Here is a 15,808-nt window from a genome sequence, read left to right as displayed (position 1 = left end):
GAATGCTACAGCCAGTCTGCTAAGCGCAAATCCTACCATGCAACTAGCAGTTCCCTGCCACATATGGAAATAAAGCTACCAGACTGCTCCTTACTATCAACCCTGCATCTGCATCCCCTGACCAAAATCACATGAATTTATGGGGTCAATTCCTAGCCACATTGAAATTAATGGGAGCTTTGTCATTGACTTCAGTGGGGCCAGGATTTCACACCATTGTGTCTTTTTCTAATGTGGAAAACTTGTTGACTTTGAAAAATGGAACATGGTGTGACAATTCTGGATCATGCATGTATGTATTATGAATACAAGTACTGGTGCTGGTTCATAGGCAGGGACCAGTGATAAATATCTACCTAGCTTCTTGTAAGGTGCTTATCACTGTGGTATCTGATCTGGATATGGTGAGCTTCTGAACCTTCTCCTCCCACTCCCCATTAATACTCGCCTTGTTCTCCCTGCCTATATCTGTTTGCTCACTAACAGTTAAATGCAGCTGAATTGTTCCCCTCTGCGCAGTGGTTGGCTTTTGCTGGGTACTTTTGCTGGGTACTAGCTTAACAGCTAGCTTATGGTGTAGTTCTCTTCTGGCTTTTTGTTTCTCCTTTATTTTGAATACAGGAGAATGAAACTGAGCAGGAACAATGAGCTCTTCTGGCTTTCCGAGCCTCCACAGGTTCTGTGCTAGCCTTGACCCCGATATATCTTAGAGCAGCCTCAGGGGCTATGGCTGCAGGAAGTTTGTATAGGCTTCCAAGAGTTGCCAGAGCTCAAGCCACACCCCAACATACCCTCTCCAGTGGGGGACACAGGAGCCAGCTATGCTAGTTCCTGCACTTTCCCGGGATTCCTGGGGGAACCCCTAGATGGCCAGTTACGCTAGCTTTCCCACTCCTTTGCACCACCACAATAGAGGGAAGAATGTGGCTCACAATTTTTCATTATGATAGTTTTGGTGTCCTCTGTTACAAAGTTTAATCTCTTTATTCTCCTAGCGTTGTTCTTGAAGCTCAGAAATATAGTTAACACTCAGCAGATGTTACGTGACGCTGTTTCCACCTGGGTCTTCCTGACATCCCAAATGAAAGCCATATTGACCAAAGGGTTAGGTTGGGTTTGCTTTGGCTAGTGAGTGTGTTGGTTTCTGGATCTCCCTCGCTTGCTGCAGTTTATTTCAAACTGAAGGGCTGAGCTGTTACTCAGCTGACCCGTCTACATTTCAGCTGACGTTTGGCTGGAACTGAGCTGGAGACATTGCAGATGGTAAAACTTTTACCAAGCAAGTTTCCTCAAATGGGTCCTGAGCAGACACTCAAATGTGCCTGTATCTAATCAGCAAGGGCATTTGAAAAGCACAGAGTGGGGGAAGTGTCTCCCCACAGCTAGTGAGAACTGCACTGTTTCAACAGAGATTTCCTGTGTCAGGGATGATAAGAAACACGTGAGAGAAAAATGAAACCGAGAATAGTTTGTTGTGTTTACACACGGAAGGAAAGCAAGGGGCTGCCATTCTTTGAGCAGGGAACATGTGAGGCAGTAGGGCATTATTACTGGGAAAACGAAGGCACAAAACCTTTAAGACACTTTCCCTAGGTCACAAAGGAATCAGCAGAAGCGCTGGGAACTGAACCTAGATTTCCTGAGTCCTGACCCTGGGCCTCGCCCACACGTACATCCTGCACTACAGAAGCAGATTTCAAAAAAATTTAGAACAGTTTTGAAAAATGGCATCTATTGACCTGTATATTGCAAGCTCTTTGGGCAGGGACTGTGTATGTTCTGTGTTTGTGCAGCACCATGCACTGTGGGGTCCTGTGCCAGGACTAGGGCTTGCTGGTGCTAAAAGATAATATAACAGTGTCCTGCTAGCACAGCTCTTCTAAGCCCTTTGTAATTCTAGTCTTGATGCTTGTGTGTTAATGTAACAAGTCACTGAAGCCGCCGAATGTGGCAATTCCTGTCATGTGCACAAGGCCTGGGGCACCTCTCTTGTAGGTGTACAGTTCCTGTGGTAACTACCCTTCTGAGCCTTCCTGGCTTGCTTGAAGGGGACTCAGATCTCAGGCTTCCGCCTGAGACAGGAACAGGTCTGTCTCTCTCCCTCCAGACTGAGGATTTCTGCTGCAACTTTCTCCTGCTGCTCCCTCTCATCTTAGCAAGTCTGAACTTAGGACTGTAGGTGCTGCACTGTTCTCCCGCAGAGGCTAGAAGCAGGTGCCCAGCAACCACCCAGCCGTCATAAAGCAAAGAACTTATTCAGAACCAACAGCAAGACAGAGAAAACATACCTTAAAAACAAACAGCTTATTCACATGGCTTACCAGATGACCCCCATCTTCCACCTGGAGCCCCTGTCAGATCCTAGTTTGACCTCCTCTATGTAAGACTGGCCACCTCCTACCACACTCTGTTATTTGCTCGCTAGGCCCCTTGAACCCACTCAAGTATATGCAATTTCACCCAGAGAGCGGTACAAGATAAAGGGAAACTGAGTCACATTCTTTTGTAAAAAATAAATCTGATGTCTCCCAGTTCTCCGCAGAGGCGAATTAACCCATTGCTTAAAATGAATGTTTTCAAGACGAATAACCCATTATTTTGTTTGAATGATAAATGAATAAGGACACCTTACCTGTTCCGCCCGATGGCTTTCTGGGTAGTTTGGGAGTAGCTGTGATTTAAAAGAAAGGGGGAAAAAAAAAACTTAGTTATTAGTGTCACCTGGAAATTTATCAACTGTGATTTAGAAATTAGCTACAAGGGTTTATTCATCACAGGATCCTTACACCCCATATGTGACGTGGAAGATTACAGAATGCTTAGACTACATGCTTTTCAACACTAATTAAATCAGGTATGAACTGAAAACCAGTGTATTACCTCTTTTATACTTCATTTTCAGACCTCTCTCAAGCCCTGATCCTGAAAAAATTCATGCAGGTGCTTAACTCTAAGCATGTCAGTACTCCCACTGAAATCAACTGGACCATGTACAGTTAAGCACCTGTGCAAAATCAGGCACAAAATTGCTGCTCACACCAATGACGGCACTGCACACCCAGAGTCAAATTCTGCCTTCAATTACCCTAACGCATGCTGCTGTCCAGTGTAGCAGAGAGCAGAATTTGATCCCCTGTCAAACTATGTACTTCAAACAGAGACTAGGCAAATCAACTGCTAATACAACAGGACCTGTCCAGTGCATAAAGCAAATAAGACATCTGTGGATGTGGAGATACCATAAACCTTTTTTCCCACCTGCTTAGTCTCCAAGATCAGTGACAATAAAAGATCTAAGCACCCCATGCCCTGCCAGCTAACAGAGAGTGATGTTTTACAGCAAGAATTTATCTTGCATTGATTTCTGGTCAATGAGAGCTTTCTAGTAACGGGAAAACACTGCAACTCCTGATACTGTCAATATTGTACGAAGCCAAAGTCTGTTTTGTTTTAAATACTGTAAATGACTGATGTTTGCTAGTAATGGGCTGTATTACCATGTGAGTATGAATAAAATATGAACAAAAGGTGTGGCTGCCCTTTTCCTATTAGTTCTGCCTGTGTCTCTGAATATCGGGACACTTTTAAGCTGGTGATTTTTCCAATGGTGCATTGTGGTTAGGGCTGAAGATTGCCATGGCATTTTTATCAAGGAGCAGCCACAATAAATTTAGTAAAGGTCAAGGGTTATGGGCGAAATGGTGTGTAAAGTAATGGGAGTGCCATTTAAAGTGGGGCAGGCATGCAGGGTGGGGGTGTTAGCTCCTGTTCCTGGGGATGGGATGGTCTTAGAGGAGGGGGATGGGAAACTAGGTCCCGCCCAAGGGATGGGTTGCCCAGCAAGCCCACCTCATGTGCACCCTGCAAAGCCGGCTCCTGTCCCACAGGGCTAAGCCTGGCTCTCTGCTCCGGGAATCGTGAGGTTGTGGTGTCACTCAAGTTTGGACTGGCCACCCCTCTGTCATGGTATGCGGGGTATGAAGGAGGAGCCAGCCGCCAGGCCATATTTGAGTGAGTGGTGGTGTGACCTGGCATATGGGCTCTCAGCAACACTCACTCAAATTTGGCCTGGCCACCCCTCCACCCTAATGACCAAAGGGCAGCTGGGCCAAACTTGAGTGGTGCTGTGACCCCATGTGCCAGGTCACTGTGCCCAGACCGGGAAGCTGGCCCAGCCCTGTAGTGCAGGAGCTGCAGCTGGGTTTATTAAATCATGGATACACCAGTCTTGGACAAAAAGAAGAATCATAGTATCTGACATTTTGACCACCGCCCGCTCATTGTGATTTTCCTGTCAAAATGTTACTTACGTTGCTTGGTGGGATGGTCATCCAGTGCATCTGACAAATCGAAATCATCCAAACCATCCCCATATCCTACAGACAAAGAAATGGTACTGGTTTTACTCATTACACCTGATGTACTGGTCATCAAGCAGTACAGAGCCATTTGACATCCGACCTATCTATGTTTCCCCTTCAGAATCTCCTAGGTGCATTGCCAATGAGAGCTCTCATCTGCCCCTACTTATTTCTGTCATCACAGAACTTCCATTCCCACCTCTCATCTGGCATCTATGGACTGAGGATGGCGACCCTTTGTTCCTCAAGGGGTTGGCTGCCCTGGTCGTGCCTTGGAGGTTCCCCCACTGGGGAATTATAGGAAGTAACCCCCTGGTCAGATACGCCTGGCTCCTCGCAAAGCTGCTTTTTAACCATGCAGTGCTTTTAGCCACTGAGGGACCCCAAACTTTTGGCAAGCGAGAATCTTCAACCCTCCCCAGAGCCAAATTCCTTTCTATGCCCTACCTCCCTGTAGGTCAGGGACTCCAGACCCCATGGCATCACCTCCAGCTCTCTGCAGGGGAGAAGGCAGAACCTGACCCCATGCCCCACTGGGTTTGCCTTTAGTTTTCAAAATGCAGAGACTAGGTGAGTGGTGATTCCTCTCCCACCCTGTTCAGCCATTCACATTCTCACAGACCGTCAGGGGGTTATAGACCGGAGAGAATAACTCCCCTCCCCCCTTCGTGACTGTAGTCACCTCTGCAATCTCTCAAGCACCAGTTGTGCGTTTTACTTGTGTTCTTCCCATCCTGGAGTTGGTATCATCGCTTTGACAGTGCTCCTTAACTGCCTCAGTTTCCCTTCTTGCAGCTGGGGATTCAGTCACAACCATGCTCTGCGCTGCCTCAACTTCCTTGGTGTGGGCGGGAAAAGGGCTAGCCTCTCTCCCTAGCCTGGGGGACAGGTGTCAGGCAGTCTAGAATCATAGACTTTTAAGGTTACAAGGGACCATTATGATCATCTAGTCTGACCTCCTGCACAATACAGGCCACAGAATCTCACCCACCCACTCCTGTATCAAACCTGTGTCTGAGCCATTGAAGTCCTCAAATCATGGTTTAAAGACTTCAAGGTGCAGAGAGTCTTTCAGCAAGTGACCTGTGCCCCTCACTGCAGAGGAAGGCGAAAAAACCTAGGGCTTCTGCCAATCTGCCCTGGAGGAAAATTCCTTCCCAACCCCAAATATGGTGATCAGCTAAACTCTGAGCATGTGGGCAAGACTTACCAGCCAGACACACAGGAAAGAATTCTCTGTAGTAGCTCAGATCCCACCCTATCTAACATCCCATCACAAGCCACTGGGCATATTTATCGCTAGTCATCAAAGATGAATTAATTGCCAAAATTAGGCTATCCCATTATACCATCCCCTCCATAAACTTATCAAGCTTAGTCTTGAAGCCAGATATGTCTTTTGCCCCCACTACTCCCCTTGGAAAGCGGTTCCAGAATTTCACTCCTCTGATGGTTAGAAACCTTTGTCTAATTTCAAGTCTAAACTTCCTGATAGCCAGTTTATATCCATTTGTTCTTGTGTCCACATTGGTACTGAGCTTAAATAATTCCTCTCCCTCCCTGGTATTTATTCCTCTGATATATTTATAGAGAGCAATCATATTTCCCCTCAGTCTTCTTTTGGTTAGGCTAAAGAAGCCAAGCTCTCTGAGTCTCTTTTCATAAGACAGGTTTTCCATTCCTCGGATCATCCTAGTAGCCCTTCTCTGAACCTGTTCCAGTTTGAATTCATCCTTCTTAAACATGGGAGACCAGAACTGCACACAGTATTCCAGATAAGGTCTCGCCTCGTATAACGGTACTAACACCTCCTTATCTCTACTTGAAATACTTCGCCTGATGCATCCCAACACCACATTAGCTTTTTTCACAGGCATATCACATTGCCAGCTCATAGTCATCCTGTGATCAACCAATACTCCGAGGTCCATCCTCCTCCTCTGTTACTTCCAACTGATGCCTCCTCAGCATATAACAATAATTCTTGTTATTAATCCCTAAATGCATGACTTTGCACTTTTCACTATTAAATTTCATCCCATTACTATTACTCCAGTTTACAAGGTCATCCAGATCTTCCTGTATGATATCTTGGTCGTTCTCTGTATTGGCAATACCTCCCAGCTTTTTGTCATCTGCAAACTTTATTAACACATTCCCACTTTTTGTGCCAAAGTCAGTAATAAAAAAATTAAATAAGATTGGTCCCAAAACCGATCCGTGAGGAACTTCACTAGTAACTTCCCTCCAGCCTGACAATTCACCTTTCAGTACGACCGGTTGTAGTCTCCCCTTTAAGCAGTTCCTTATCCACCTTTCAATTCTGATATTGATCCCTATCTTTTCCAATTTAGCTAATAATTCTCCATGTGGAACCGTATCAAATTCCTTACTGAAATCGAGGTAAATTAGATCCACTGCATTTCCTTTGTCTAAAAAATCGGTTACCTTCCCAAAGAAGGAGATCATGTTGGTTTCGCACAATCTACCTTTTATAAAACTATGTTGTATTTTGTCCCAATTACCACTGACCTCAATGTCCTTGACTACTTTTTCCTTCAAAATTTTTTCCAAGACCTTACATACTACAGATGTCAAACTGACAGGCCTGTAATTGCCCAGATCACTTTTTTTCTCCTTTCTTAAAGATAGGAACTATGTTAGCAATTCTCCAGTCATACAGTACAACCCCTGAGTTTACAGATTAAAAATTCTTGCTAATGGGCTTGCAATTTCATGTGCCAGTTCCTTTAATAATCTTGGATGAAGATTATCTGGGCCCCCTGATTTTGTCCCGTTAAGCATTCGAGTTTGGCTTCTACTTCGGATGACATTCCTATTTGTCATCCTACCATTATCCCTAAGCTCATCATTACCCTCATTAAAGACTGAGGCAAAGTATTTGTTTAGATATTGGGCCATGCCTAGATTATTCTTAACCTCCATTCCATCCTCAGTGTTTAGTGGTCTCACTTCTTTCTTTGTTTTCTTCTTATTTATATGACTATAGAACCTTTTACTATTGGTTTTAATTCCCTTTGCAAGGTCCAACTCTGCATGGCTTTTGGCCTTTCTAACTTTATCCCTACATGATCTGACCTCAATAAGGTAGCTTTCCTTGCTGATCACTCCCATCTTCCACTCCTTGTAGGCTTTCTGCTTTTTCTTAATCACCTCTCTGAGATGCTTGCTCATCCAGATTGGTCTACAATTCCTGCCTATGAATTTTTTCCCCTTTCTTGGGATGCAGGCTTCTGATAGTTTCTGCAACTTTGACTTGAAGTAATTCCAGGCTTACTCCACCTTTAGATCCCCAAGTTCTTCAGTACAATCCATATCCCTAACTAATTTCCTTAATTCTTTAAGGAAACAAAACCCCTAGTCCCAGATCTATTTTTGTTTATCCTTCCATTTAGTTTAAACTGAATCAGCTCATGATCGCTCAAACTAAGGTTGCCCCCTACAACCATTTCTTCTATGAGGTCCTCACTACTCACCAAAACCAAATCTAAAATGGCATCCCCTCTTGCTGGTTCAGCAATTACTTTGTGAAGGAATCCATCAGCTATCGCGTGTAGGAAAATCTGAGCCCTAAAAGACTCATCTCTTTGTGGGAGTGGGTGGTGGCCTCATCTCCCCCAGGTACCTGTTCTCATACATTGGGAACCTGAGCTTAACTCTGCTTTCCCTTTGTTAAAGGCAGGAGGAAGGTGACTAACACCCACCCCCACCACGTCCACCCTTCTCTCTGCCAGCCACTCCAGCTGCACTCTGGCTGACCATTTCATACACATTCTTATAATGAATTGTACAGGTCAGATTCAGACACTGTCATCCCAGGAGAAAGCTGGATGGGTTCTAAAGCCATAACTTAACTTCTAAGAAGCATGTTGAAAGGTGTTTCATTCAGGATCCCAAACAACAACCCTTCCCTGTGTCTGCATCAAAATCTGAGCTGTGGGCAGTGCAAAGGGCTTCACACTAGGAACAGTTACCCTTTCAGCCAGTGATGTAGTTTCATTACACAGGGTTTACTGCTGTGCTGTCTGTTCCAGAATCTCTTCATCCAGTCAATGTCTCTCCATTAACTCCCACCAAGTTCCGCTGCCACTGGAAATCCAATGGATCTGCACCCAGGAGAATAAGATTCTGTGTGACTCCCTCCCTCCAGGGGCTTGTCTGAAACAGGACTATGTTAACATGAACTCGCACTCTCAGGGTCTATGCAGGGCAGCTACAGCACAAGGCTTCAGTGCCTGCTACAATTCACACCCCCGTAGGCTGTGCTGCAGAGCCATGTAGACAAGCCCTCTCCCACACAGTTATCTGCAAGGTTTAGCTACCAGTGGCTTTTCCAGGACAAACACTGGGCCTCATTGGGTGCACTCTGCAATCCTGGAGAAGGTGACTCAATGCTTTTCCCCACTCACTTTGGGGTCCTTCTGAGGTGGCCTTCTTCCCACTAGAGGGGTGGATTGCTGCTTGACCCTGACCCCTTCTCCCTGGTCCCATTCACTCCCTGTTAAATTTTTTTTAATAAAACCCAGGCCATCTAATCACATGATCAGCCAGTTTCTCACCTACACATACTTCCCTCAGATTTTTGTCTATTAACCATGATTTCAGGTCAGGGGAGCAGAGTTTATAGAACCGTTCCAAACTTATTAACTCATAAGCTTCACCATCTGTACTAATTCCCCAACTAGTTCCCCATTTTCTTATATATAGCCTAATTTGGGTTGCAATATCAGCACAGTTCATATCCCCTTTTTCTGAATTCCCCAAAACTTCCTTCGGCACCATGTTCAATTTACACCCAGTTTCAAGAGCATTTAAAAATAAACCCATGTCAACCTCTTCTCTAAAATAAAATAATATGATGGAGTATGTCTCTACTGCAATAAAAAAACCTGGGGCATGGCTGCGGCTGGTCCAGCTCAGGTGCCTCTGGCTTCAGCTGTGAGGATGAAAATTGCAGTGTAGATGTCTGTGCTCAGGCTGCGGCCCCGGTTCTGAAACCACGCGAGTGGAGTGGGTCTCAAAAATTGGGCTCCAGCCCTATCTTGCATGTGTATGCTGTGATTTTTCAGCTCTGCAGGCTGAGCCCCATGCACCTGAGTCACCTGACCTGGGCTCTGAGACTCTGTGCCACAGGGCTAAAAATTGAGGTTTCAACGTTCGCTCAAAGTCTGCCTCCCATAGGACCAATCACATGGGGTCTGGTTCCACTCACTGGATCAGGGGTTTCCTGGCACATTCTTCTCCACTTTTTCTCTCCGATGCTGCTTGTACTTCTCTTCTTGCTCATGCTAGCCCTGTTTCTCCTTATACTAGCATTGCTTCCCTTTTGTTGTCTTGTCTTATTCCAACTACGGAGGTGTCTCCACGATTTCCCGGGCCTGCTGGACTCGGTCAGTGATCTGGGTGTCCCTCACAGTCCTGGATCATAACTCCTTTTCTGGTCCTCTAGGGCACAGCTAGTTGACCTGCTCCTGAGAGTTTAGTTGTGGCTCAACCAGCTGACCTTTCTTCAACTGTTCACACCTAATCTTTTCTATTTGTCTCTCCCTATTCCTATCCTAAATAGGCTATGGGACACTCTGTGCTTTTTTCCTTCAACAGTGCTTGTTGTCAGGGCTGTTGGCACTTACTGGAAACTCACCATTGTCCTAGATCCCACTCCTGGCACCATATGTGTCACAGATCCCGAAGTAAATGTACCGCTGATGCTTTCATGGCCCCCTTGTGGGACCCCACTCAGGTCTCAGGCCTTTAGCCATCACCTTTCTTTGGGTGGGAACAGGCATTCCCCTCTCTTCAGACACTGGATTTACGCTGCAATTTCCTCCGGAAGCTGTGCACACCTTAGCCAGTCTGAAATGAGCTCAGCACCTTCCATTCCCAGAAGTTATGATATGGCTCACTCAGTGACCTGCCAGCCTTCACAGGCAAAGGATTTAGTCATTATAGGTTTTCTCTATCTTGGCAACCGTGAACACCTTATACATGTGCCTGTCTTACCAGGTATCCCCATCTTCCACATGGAGCTCCTGGTAGGTTTCAAAATCCTTCAAACCCTCTCCAGAGGGTCCATCCCTCTTGGTTGCTGTGTCATGTCAGCTCCTGGTTCAGATAAGAGTGACCCTGCTCTGTATCAGACAGGTCACTTCATACCACTCTCAATTCTTGGCTTTCAGGGCCTCTTGATCCCAGGCAAAACCAGTATATGCAATTTCCCCCAGAGAACAGTACTTCTGCACACCTGTTTAACTGTCCACAGATTTGCATTACTTTCTTTATAGTAATTTTAGTTTTTGATCATTCATGCTTTAGGTGACTTTCCCACCTTAACTCCATTGATTGCCTTGTTTCAAGAAAGAAATTCAATGCCATCATTCCTGGGATGGGTTGGTGGATGTGCATGTACCAGTACAGGCTATGGGGAAACCGAGTCACATTCTTTTATAACAATAAACCAGAAGTTTCGCAGTTCTTCACAGTAAGAGAATAACTCATTAGTCACCATAAACGTTTTCAAGAGAAACAACTCATTACTCTGAATGATAAACCAATAAGGATCTTTACCTGTTCCACCTGCTGGCTTTTTGGGCAACTTGGGAGTAGCTGTGATTTAAAAGAGAGAGCAAAAAAACTTTAGTTACTAGTGTCACCTGGAAATTTGTCAACTATGACTTAGAAATAAACTACAAGGGCTTACTCATCACCGAATGCTTACACCCCATATGTGACGTAGAAGATTACAGGATACTTAAACCACATGCTTTTCAACATCAATTAAATCATGGTATGAATTGAAAACCATTGTATTAGCCCTTTTTTATACTTTATTTGCAGACCTCACGCAGGCCCTGATCCTGCAAAAGTTCATGCAGGTGCTTAACTTTCAGCGCATGCATAATCCCACTGAAATCAACTGGACTATGTACAGTTAAGCACCTGTGAAAGATCAGGGCCTACGTGCTGCTCACACCAATGATGGCATTGCACACACAGACTCAAATTCTGCCCTCACTTATCCTAATGCATGCTGCTGTCCAGAGTAGCAGGGAGCAGAATTTTACTCCCTGTCAAACTATGTACTTCAAACAGACTCAGCAAACCAACTGTTAACACAACAGGACCCGTCCAGCACATAAAGCAAATCATCCTGAGAACATGGAGGGGCCGTACGTTTTATTCTCACCTGCTTAGGTCTCTCAAATCAATAACTTTAGAAGATCTACAGCGCGCCACACCGCATCAAGTAACAAATGGGTTTGTTTTAAGATAAGAATTTATCTTCGTTGATTTCTGGTCAATAAAATATCTGGTCAATGAAAATATCACAACTCCTGATGCTATTGTACCAAGAAGTGAAAGTGTGTGGGATGGGGGGGTGGTTTATAATGCAAGCCACTGATGATATCTATTATAAGTAATGGGCCATGTTACCTTCAGCATAAATAAAATATGAACAAAAGGTGTGGCGACCCTATTCCTATTAATTTCTGCCTGTTTCTCTAAATATAAGAATGCCTCTCATCTGGCAATATTTCCAATGGTGTGTCATGATTTAAGTCAGCTAGCCTCCTTCAGGTGCTTGCTTTCTGCTGCTTGATTTGTTCAAGTCCAAGGATGCAGTTTAAGATATGTCTTGATCTGATTGCTCTGGGAGGCTTGCTCCCTTGTGCCAGAACCACAGCACTCCAGGTCACAGCGTTTAGTCTGTAGTCTGGAGTAGTGTTCTCCCACAGCAGGTGTGTATGGGTCATTGTAATTCTACAGGGATAGAAAAATCACGCAGGGTAGAGCTCCAGGGCTTGCTACATTCAGTATGTGCTAAGACTTTGCAGTGGTCACTGGTCTAATACCTCATTATCCATCATCTTTCTAGTGGAATGAAGTATTAATTTCTAGCCCTGGCTGATTACAAGGTATCTGATCTGAAAATCGCCCCATTCAAATTATGTGCATTTTTTCTTCCCCATGTGAATTCCAGTACAAGAAAGCAGAAGCTAAATTAAGCCCTGCTAGAATCTGAAATCTGTGCTTATGCTGTAAAGCAAGGGATTTCAAATCTTTTCATAGCTTGCATCACATCTTTAAGGAGCTGTCACCGGGGAACATCACATCCCATTCACAACCCATGGACCCACCTCCCTTTCAATTCTCAGAGTGTAACACCTGCCCTGCTCTTCTCAGGGCTTGTCTACACTCGAAACACTACAGTGCACATCTGTGCTGCTGGAGTGCTTCAGGGTAGACCCTACCTATGCCAACGGGATGGGTTCTCTTGTTAGAGTAGGTAATCCACCCCCACAAAAGGCAGTAGCTAGGTCAATATAAGAATTCTTCCGTTGATCTACAAGGGGACTTAGGTCGGTTTCCTGTGCTTCTCAGGGATGTGGATTTTTTACATCCCTGATAACATAGTTAACCCAGACCAGGCTCAATCACAATGACAACTTGAGCGATTGTTCAGGTGGCATAGTGATAATAGGGAGATATCTGATGTATTTTCAGCTGACTTCAACATGACATTGCTACGGGAAACGAGCAGAAGTATCACCATGTGAGCAGTGAGCTGTCTCTGAATCATCAATGTGTGGTCTGTGGATCAGCAGTGGTCTAAGGACCACAGTGTGGGGAACCACTGCTTTAAAGCCTGTGTGTGTGTGATGGGAAGCAACATATTAATAGGAATGCCATGGATTTGTAGTAGTCTTGTATCTGACAACTTGCCTGGCTTGGCCTAGTACAGATGTTTTCAGGACTTGAGGATTTCTTCAAGTGCTCCATCTGGAACACTGATCAGAAAGGGGGAAAAATTGACTCCATGATTCTGGATATCTTGATGGGTTTCAAAGAGCCCTCTGATAAAAGTAGAGCAGTCTTTTCCTCTGTAGGCCAGATCCTCTGCTGGTGTGTATCTGTGTAGCTCCATTTACTTCAGAGAAGCAAACTACTCACACCAGTTGAGGACTTGGTCTACAATTTCTGCACACCATGGGGCACATTCTTGTATATTCAGGCAGTTTCTACTGAGGTCAGTGGAAGCCACACAAATCCATTCCAGGATAGAATGTGGCTCATCACTGGTTGTGTTCATAGGGCTGTACAATAATCTATGCTGGTTAAGGTATTAGATAGGGACTTATTTTCTTGATGTGTTCCTGATCCTGTCTGCTACTAGGACTTCACATTTCTTCTCTGTGCATTTATAGAGACAACAGCTTTTCACGCTGTGATTGATTCCTTGCATTTATTTATCAGGGGAAAGACTATGGTCCAGAGTCTGGTCTGGGTAAATCAGAAGTCCTTCTACTGAATACCACAGAGTTGTACTGGGGCAAAACTGACCAGAATCTGTGTAACTGTAAATAGTATCTAAGGACTAGCATTGTCAAACAGCTGTGCTCCTGCAATAAGAGTGTCACCTAGCCATGAAAGATATTATTAAGCCATACCTTAACATAAAAATAATAAGAGTTTTCTTTGCCTTCTCAAGTACCAGATAAGATCCCCCTCTTAGAAGTGATCTGCTCTAAATGATGAGCTACAACAAAGTAACTAAAATAGGGTATTTTCCCTACATGCTGTTTAGCAACGGTACTAATGGCTCACTGGCTTTTTAAAGGGGATTTGGAATCCCACGAAAAACGTAATCTACAGGAGAAGTAAGTTTTGCCTGTTCAAACTTTTTTTTTTCAGTGTAGAAAAGATCTATGGCATGAAACTACATCAAGAATATTATACTGCTAAACTAGTAAAAGTATTTTGAATGCAGCTCAATTGGAGTGCTCTGTAGAGTTGGTATCAATAGGGTAAGACCATGTCATTGGATAGTGCTATCCCAATGCTGCATAAGCTTGAGTGAAAGTGGTGCTTTTTTGGTGACTAATTTTGTATTGATTTTAATAAAAAAAATACAATGAAAAGTACAAAAAAGTAAATAACTTACAGATTATATGTTTCCTGTGGCACATGCAGTATTTGGATACCCAACAGAATTAGGCAATTATGCAATTTTACAACTTGTCAAAGACTAAATAACACAAAACCAGACAATATCACACAAACATAATATGTTAGGGTGAGGTCACAGTAATAGAGTAGGAGAAGACATGGATGAATAGCCAGGAGGGAAGGAGATGGGGGGAAGAAAAAGGGGGGAAGAAGCAGAGGAGTTAAGTGGAATGAAGGCCTCTCATGCTTTGAGCCATCTCAACACTTTTTTTTAAACCCAGATGTATCTAGAAATGGGGTCCAAATTTCTTTGACTTCATATCATTGCTCTATACAGCAATCAGCTATTCTTTCTTTGGCTGCTAATTAAGATAAGTCTGAACATCTCTACTCTTCCATTTTTGTAATATCATGCAGTTGATTATCTATTTCAAATAATGAAACCTGGATCCTGTGACAATGCTGTAGAAAAAGAGTTAATTTTCATTATACCCAATGAGCACTACCCTCATCTACAGCAGAGATCCCCAAACTGCAGGGTGCGCCGCCCTAGGGGGGCACAGAGGAATGTTGGGTGGGGGCATGGTGGGCCCAGGCCAGTCCCCATAGGGGGTGGAGAGGGAGCACCATCCAGCCTTGCTCCAGCCCTGTCAGCCCCCACAGCTCCGCTCCCACCCCCAGCCTCGGCCCCTGGCCATGGTTCCATTCCCGACCCTGGCCCCAGCCTCAGCCCCCTTACCACTGCATCCCCCCCGGCATCCCTGGCTTGTGGACAGTATAATTGAGGTGGGGGTGGGAGGGCGTGACTCTGAAAAGTTTGGGGACCACAGCTCTAGAGATTGCCTGGTGAACAGTGGTGCAATTAAATGACTCTGTTGGAAGGAGACTCCTTTACACCATGCCTCATGATATAGGACATGCCAATGCTACTCAGTCAGTCATGTCAGATTGTTTCATCCCAACTGACTTTGTAGGAAGAAGTCATATTTTTATCTGGAATCCTTACACCGGAAAATATTTGTGCTTTATGCAATTCATTGTGACATAAGTCTATTTGAATTATCTGAGTAGAATTCAGGAGGTTGGACGGGGGGCTAGGAATAATCAGCCAGGTGCAGAGGAAAGTGTGAGGCTGATGGTGGTATGAAGAATGTCTGAACACCTCTATTCTGTGCACAGGCACAATCGAAAAGGAGAACAGCATATCATGTGTGTGCAAAACACTTCTTCCAGCCATTCATAAATTCTCTACAAGAATTGCAGCCATATAATGTTCATGGGTGAAAAATTGACCAGAATTTGTTCCCAGGCCTATTCTGTGTACGAGAGTACATGAGGACTGCTGTATCAAACAGTTGGGCTCCTGCAATGTCACCTAGCCATGATAAATATTAAACCATTACATCATTTATAAATTCTTTATTATACATGTGGCCACTTACTGTTAAAGGGAAAATCATGGGGCCATGGCAGAAAGAGGG

General features: G+C 44.5%; 1 protein-coding gene across 4 annotated transcripts in view; it reads right to left on the bottom strand.

The window, feature by feature from the left end:
- Positions 1 to 15,808, bottom strand: part of CD99L2 (CD99 molecule like 2) — a 92,217-nt gene that overhangs the window by 29,772 nt on the left and 46,637 nt on the right. For all 4 annotated transcript variants that reach the window (XM_030575046.1, XM_030575048.1, XM_030575045.1 and 1 more), the window contains 3 exons: positions 10,947 to 10,985; positions 4,311 to 4,376; positions 2,633 to 2,671 (listed from right to left, as the gene is read on the bottom strand). In XM_030575046.1, coding sequence (XP_030430906.1) covers positions 2,633 to 2,671; positions 4,311 to 4,376; positions 10,947 to 10,985 — 144 coding nt within the window. The remainder of the gene's footprint in view (positions 1 to 2,632; positions 2,672 to 4,310; positions 4,377 to 10,946; positions 10,986 to 15,808) is intronic.

The sequence above is a fragment of the Gopherus evgoodei genome, chromosome 9, assembly GCF_007399415.2.
Source record: "Gopherus evgoodei ecotype Sinaloan lineage chromosome 9, rGopEvg1_v1.p, whole genome shotgun sequence".
NCBI classification, from domain to species: domain Eukaryota; kingdom Metazoa; phylum Chordata; order Testudines; family Testudinidae; genus Gopherus; species Gopherus evgoodei.
This window is presented reverse-complemented; position numbering and strand designations above follow the sequence as displayed.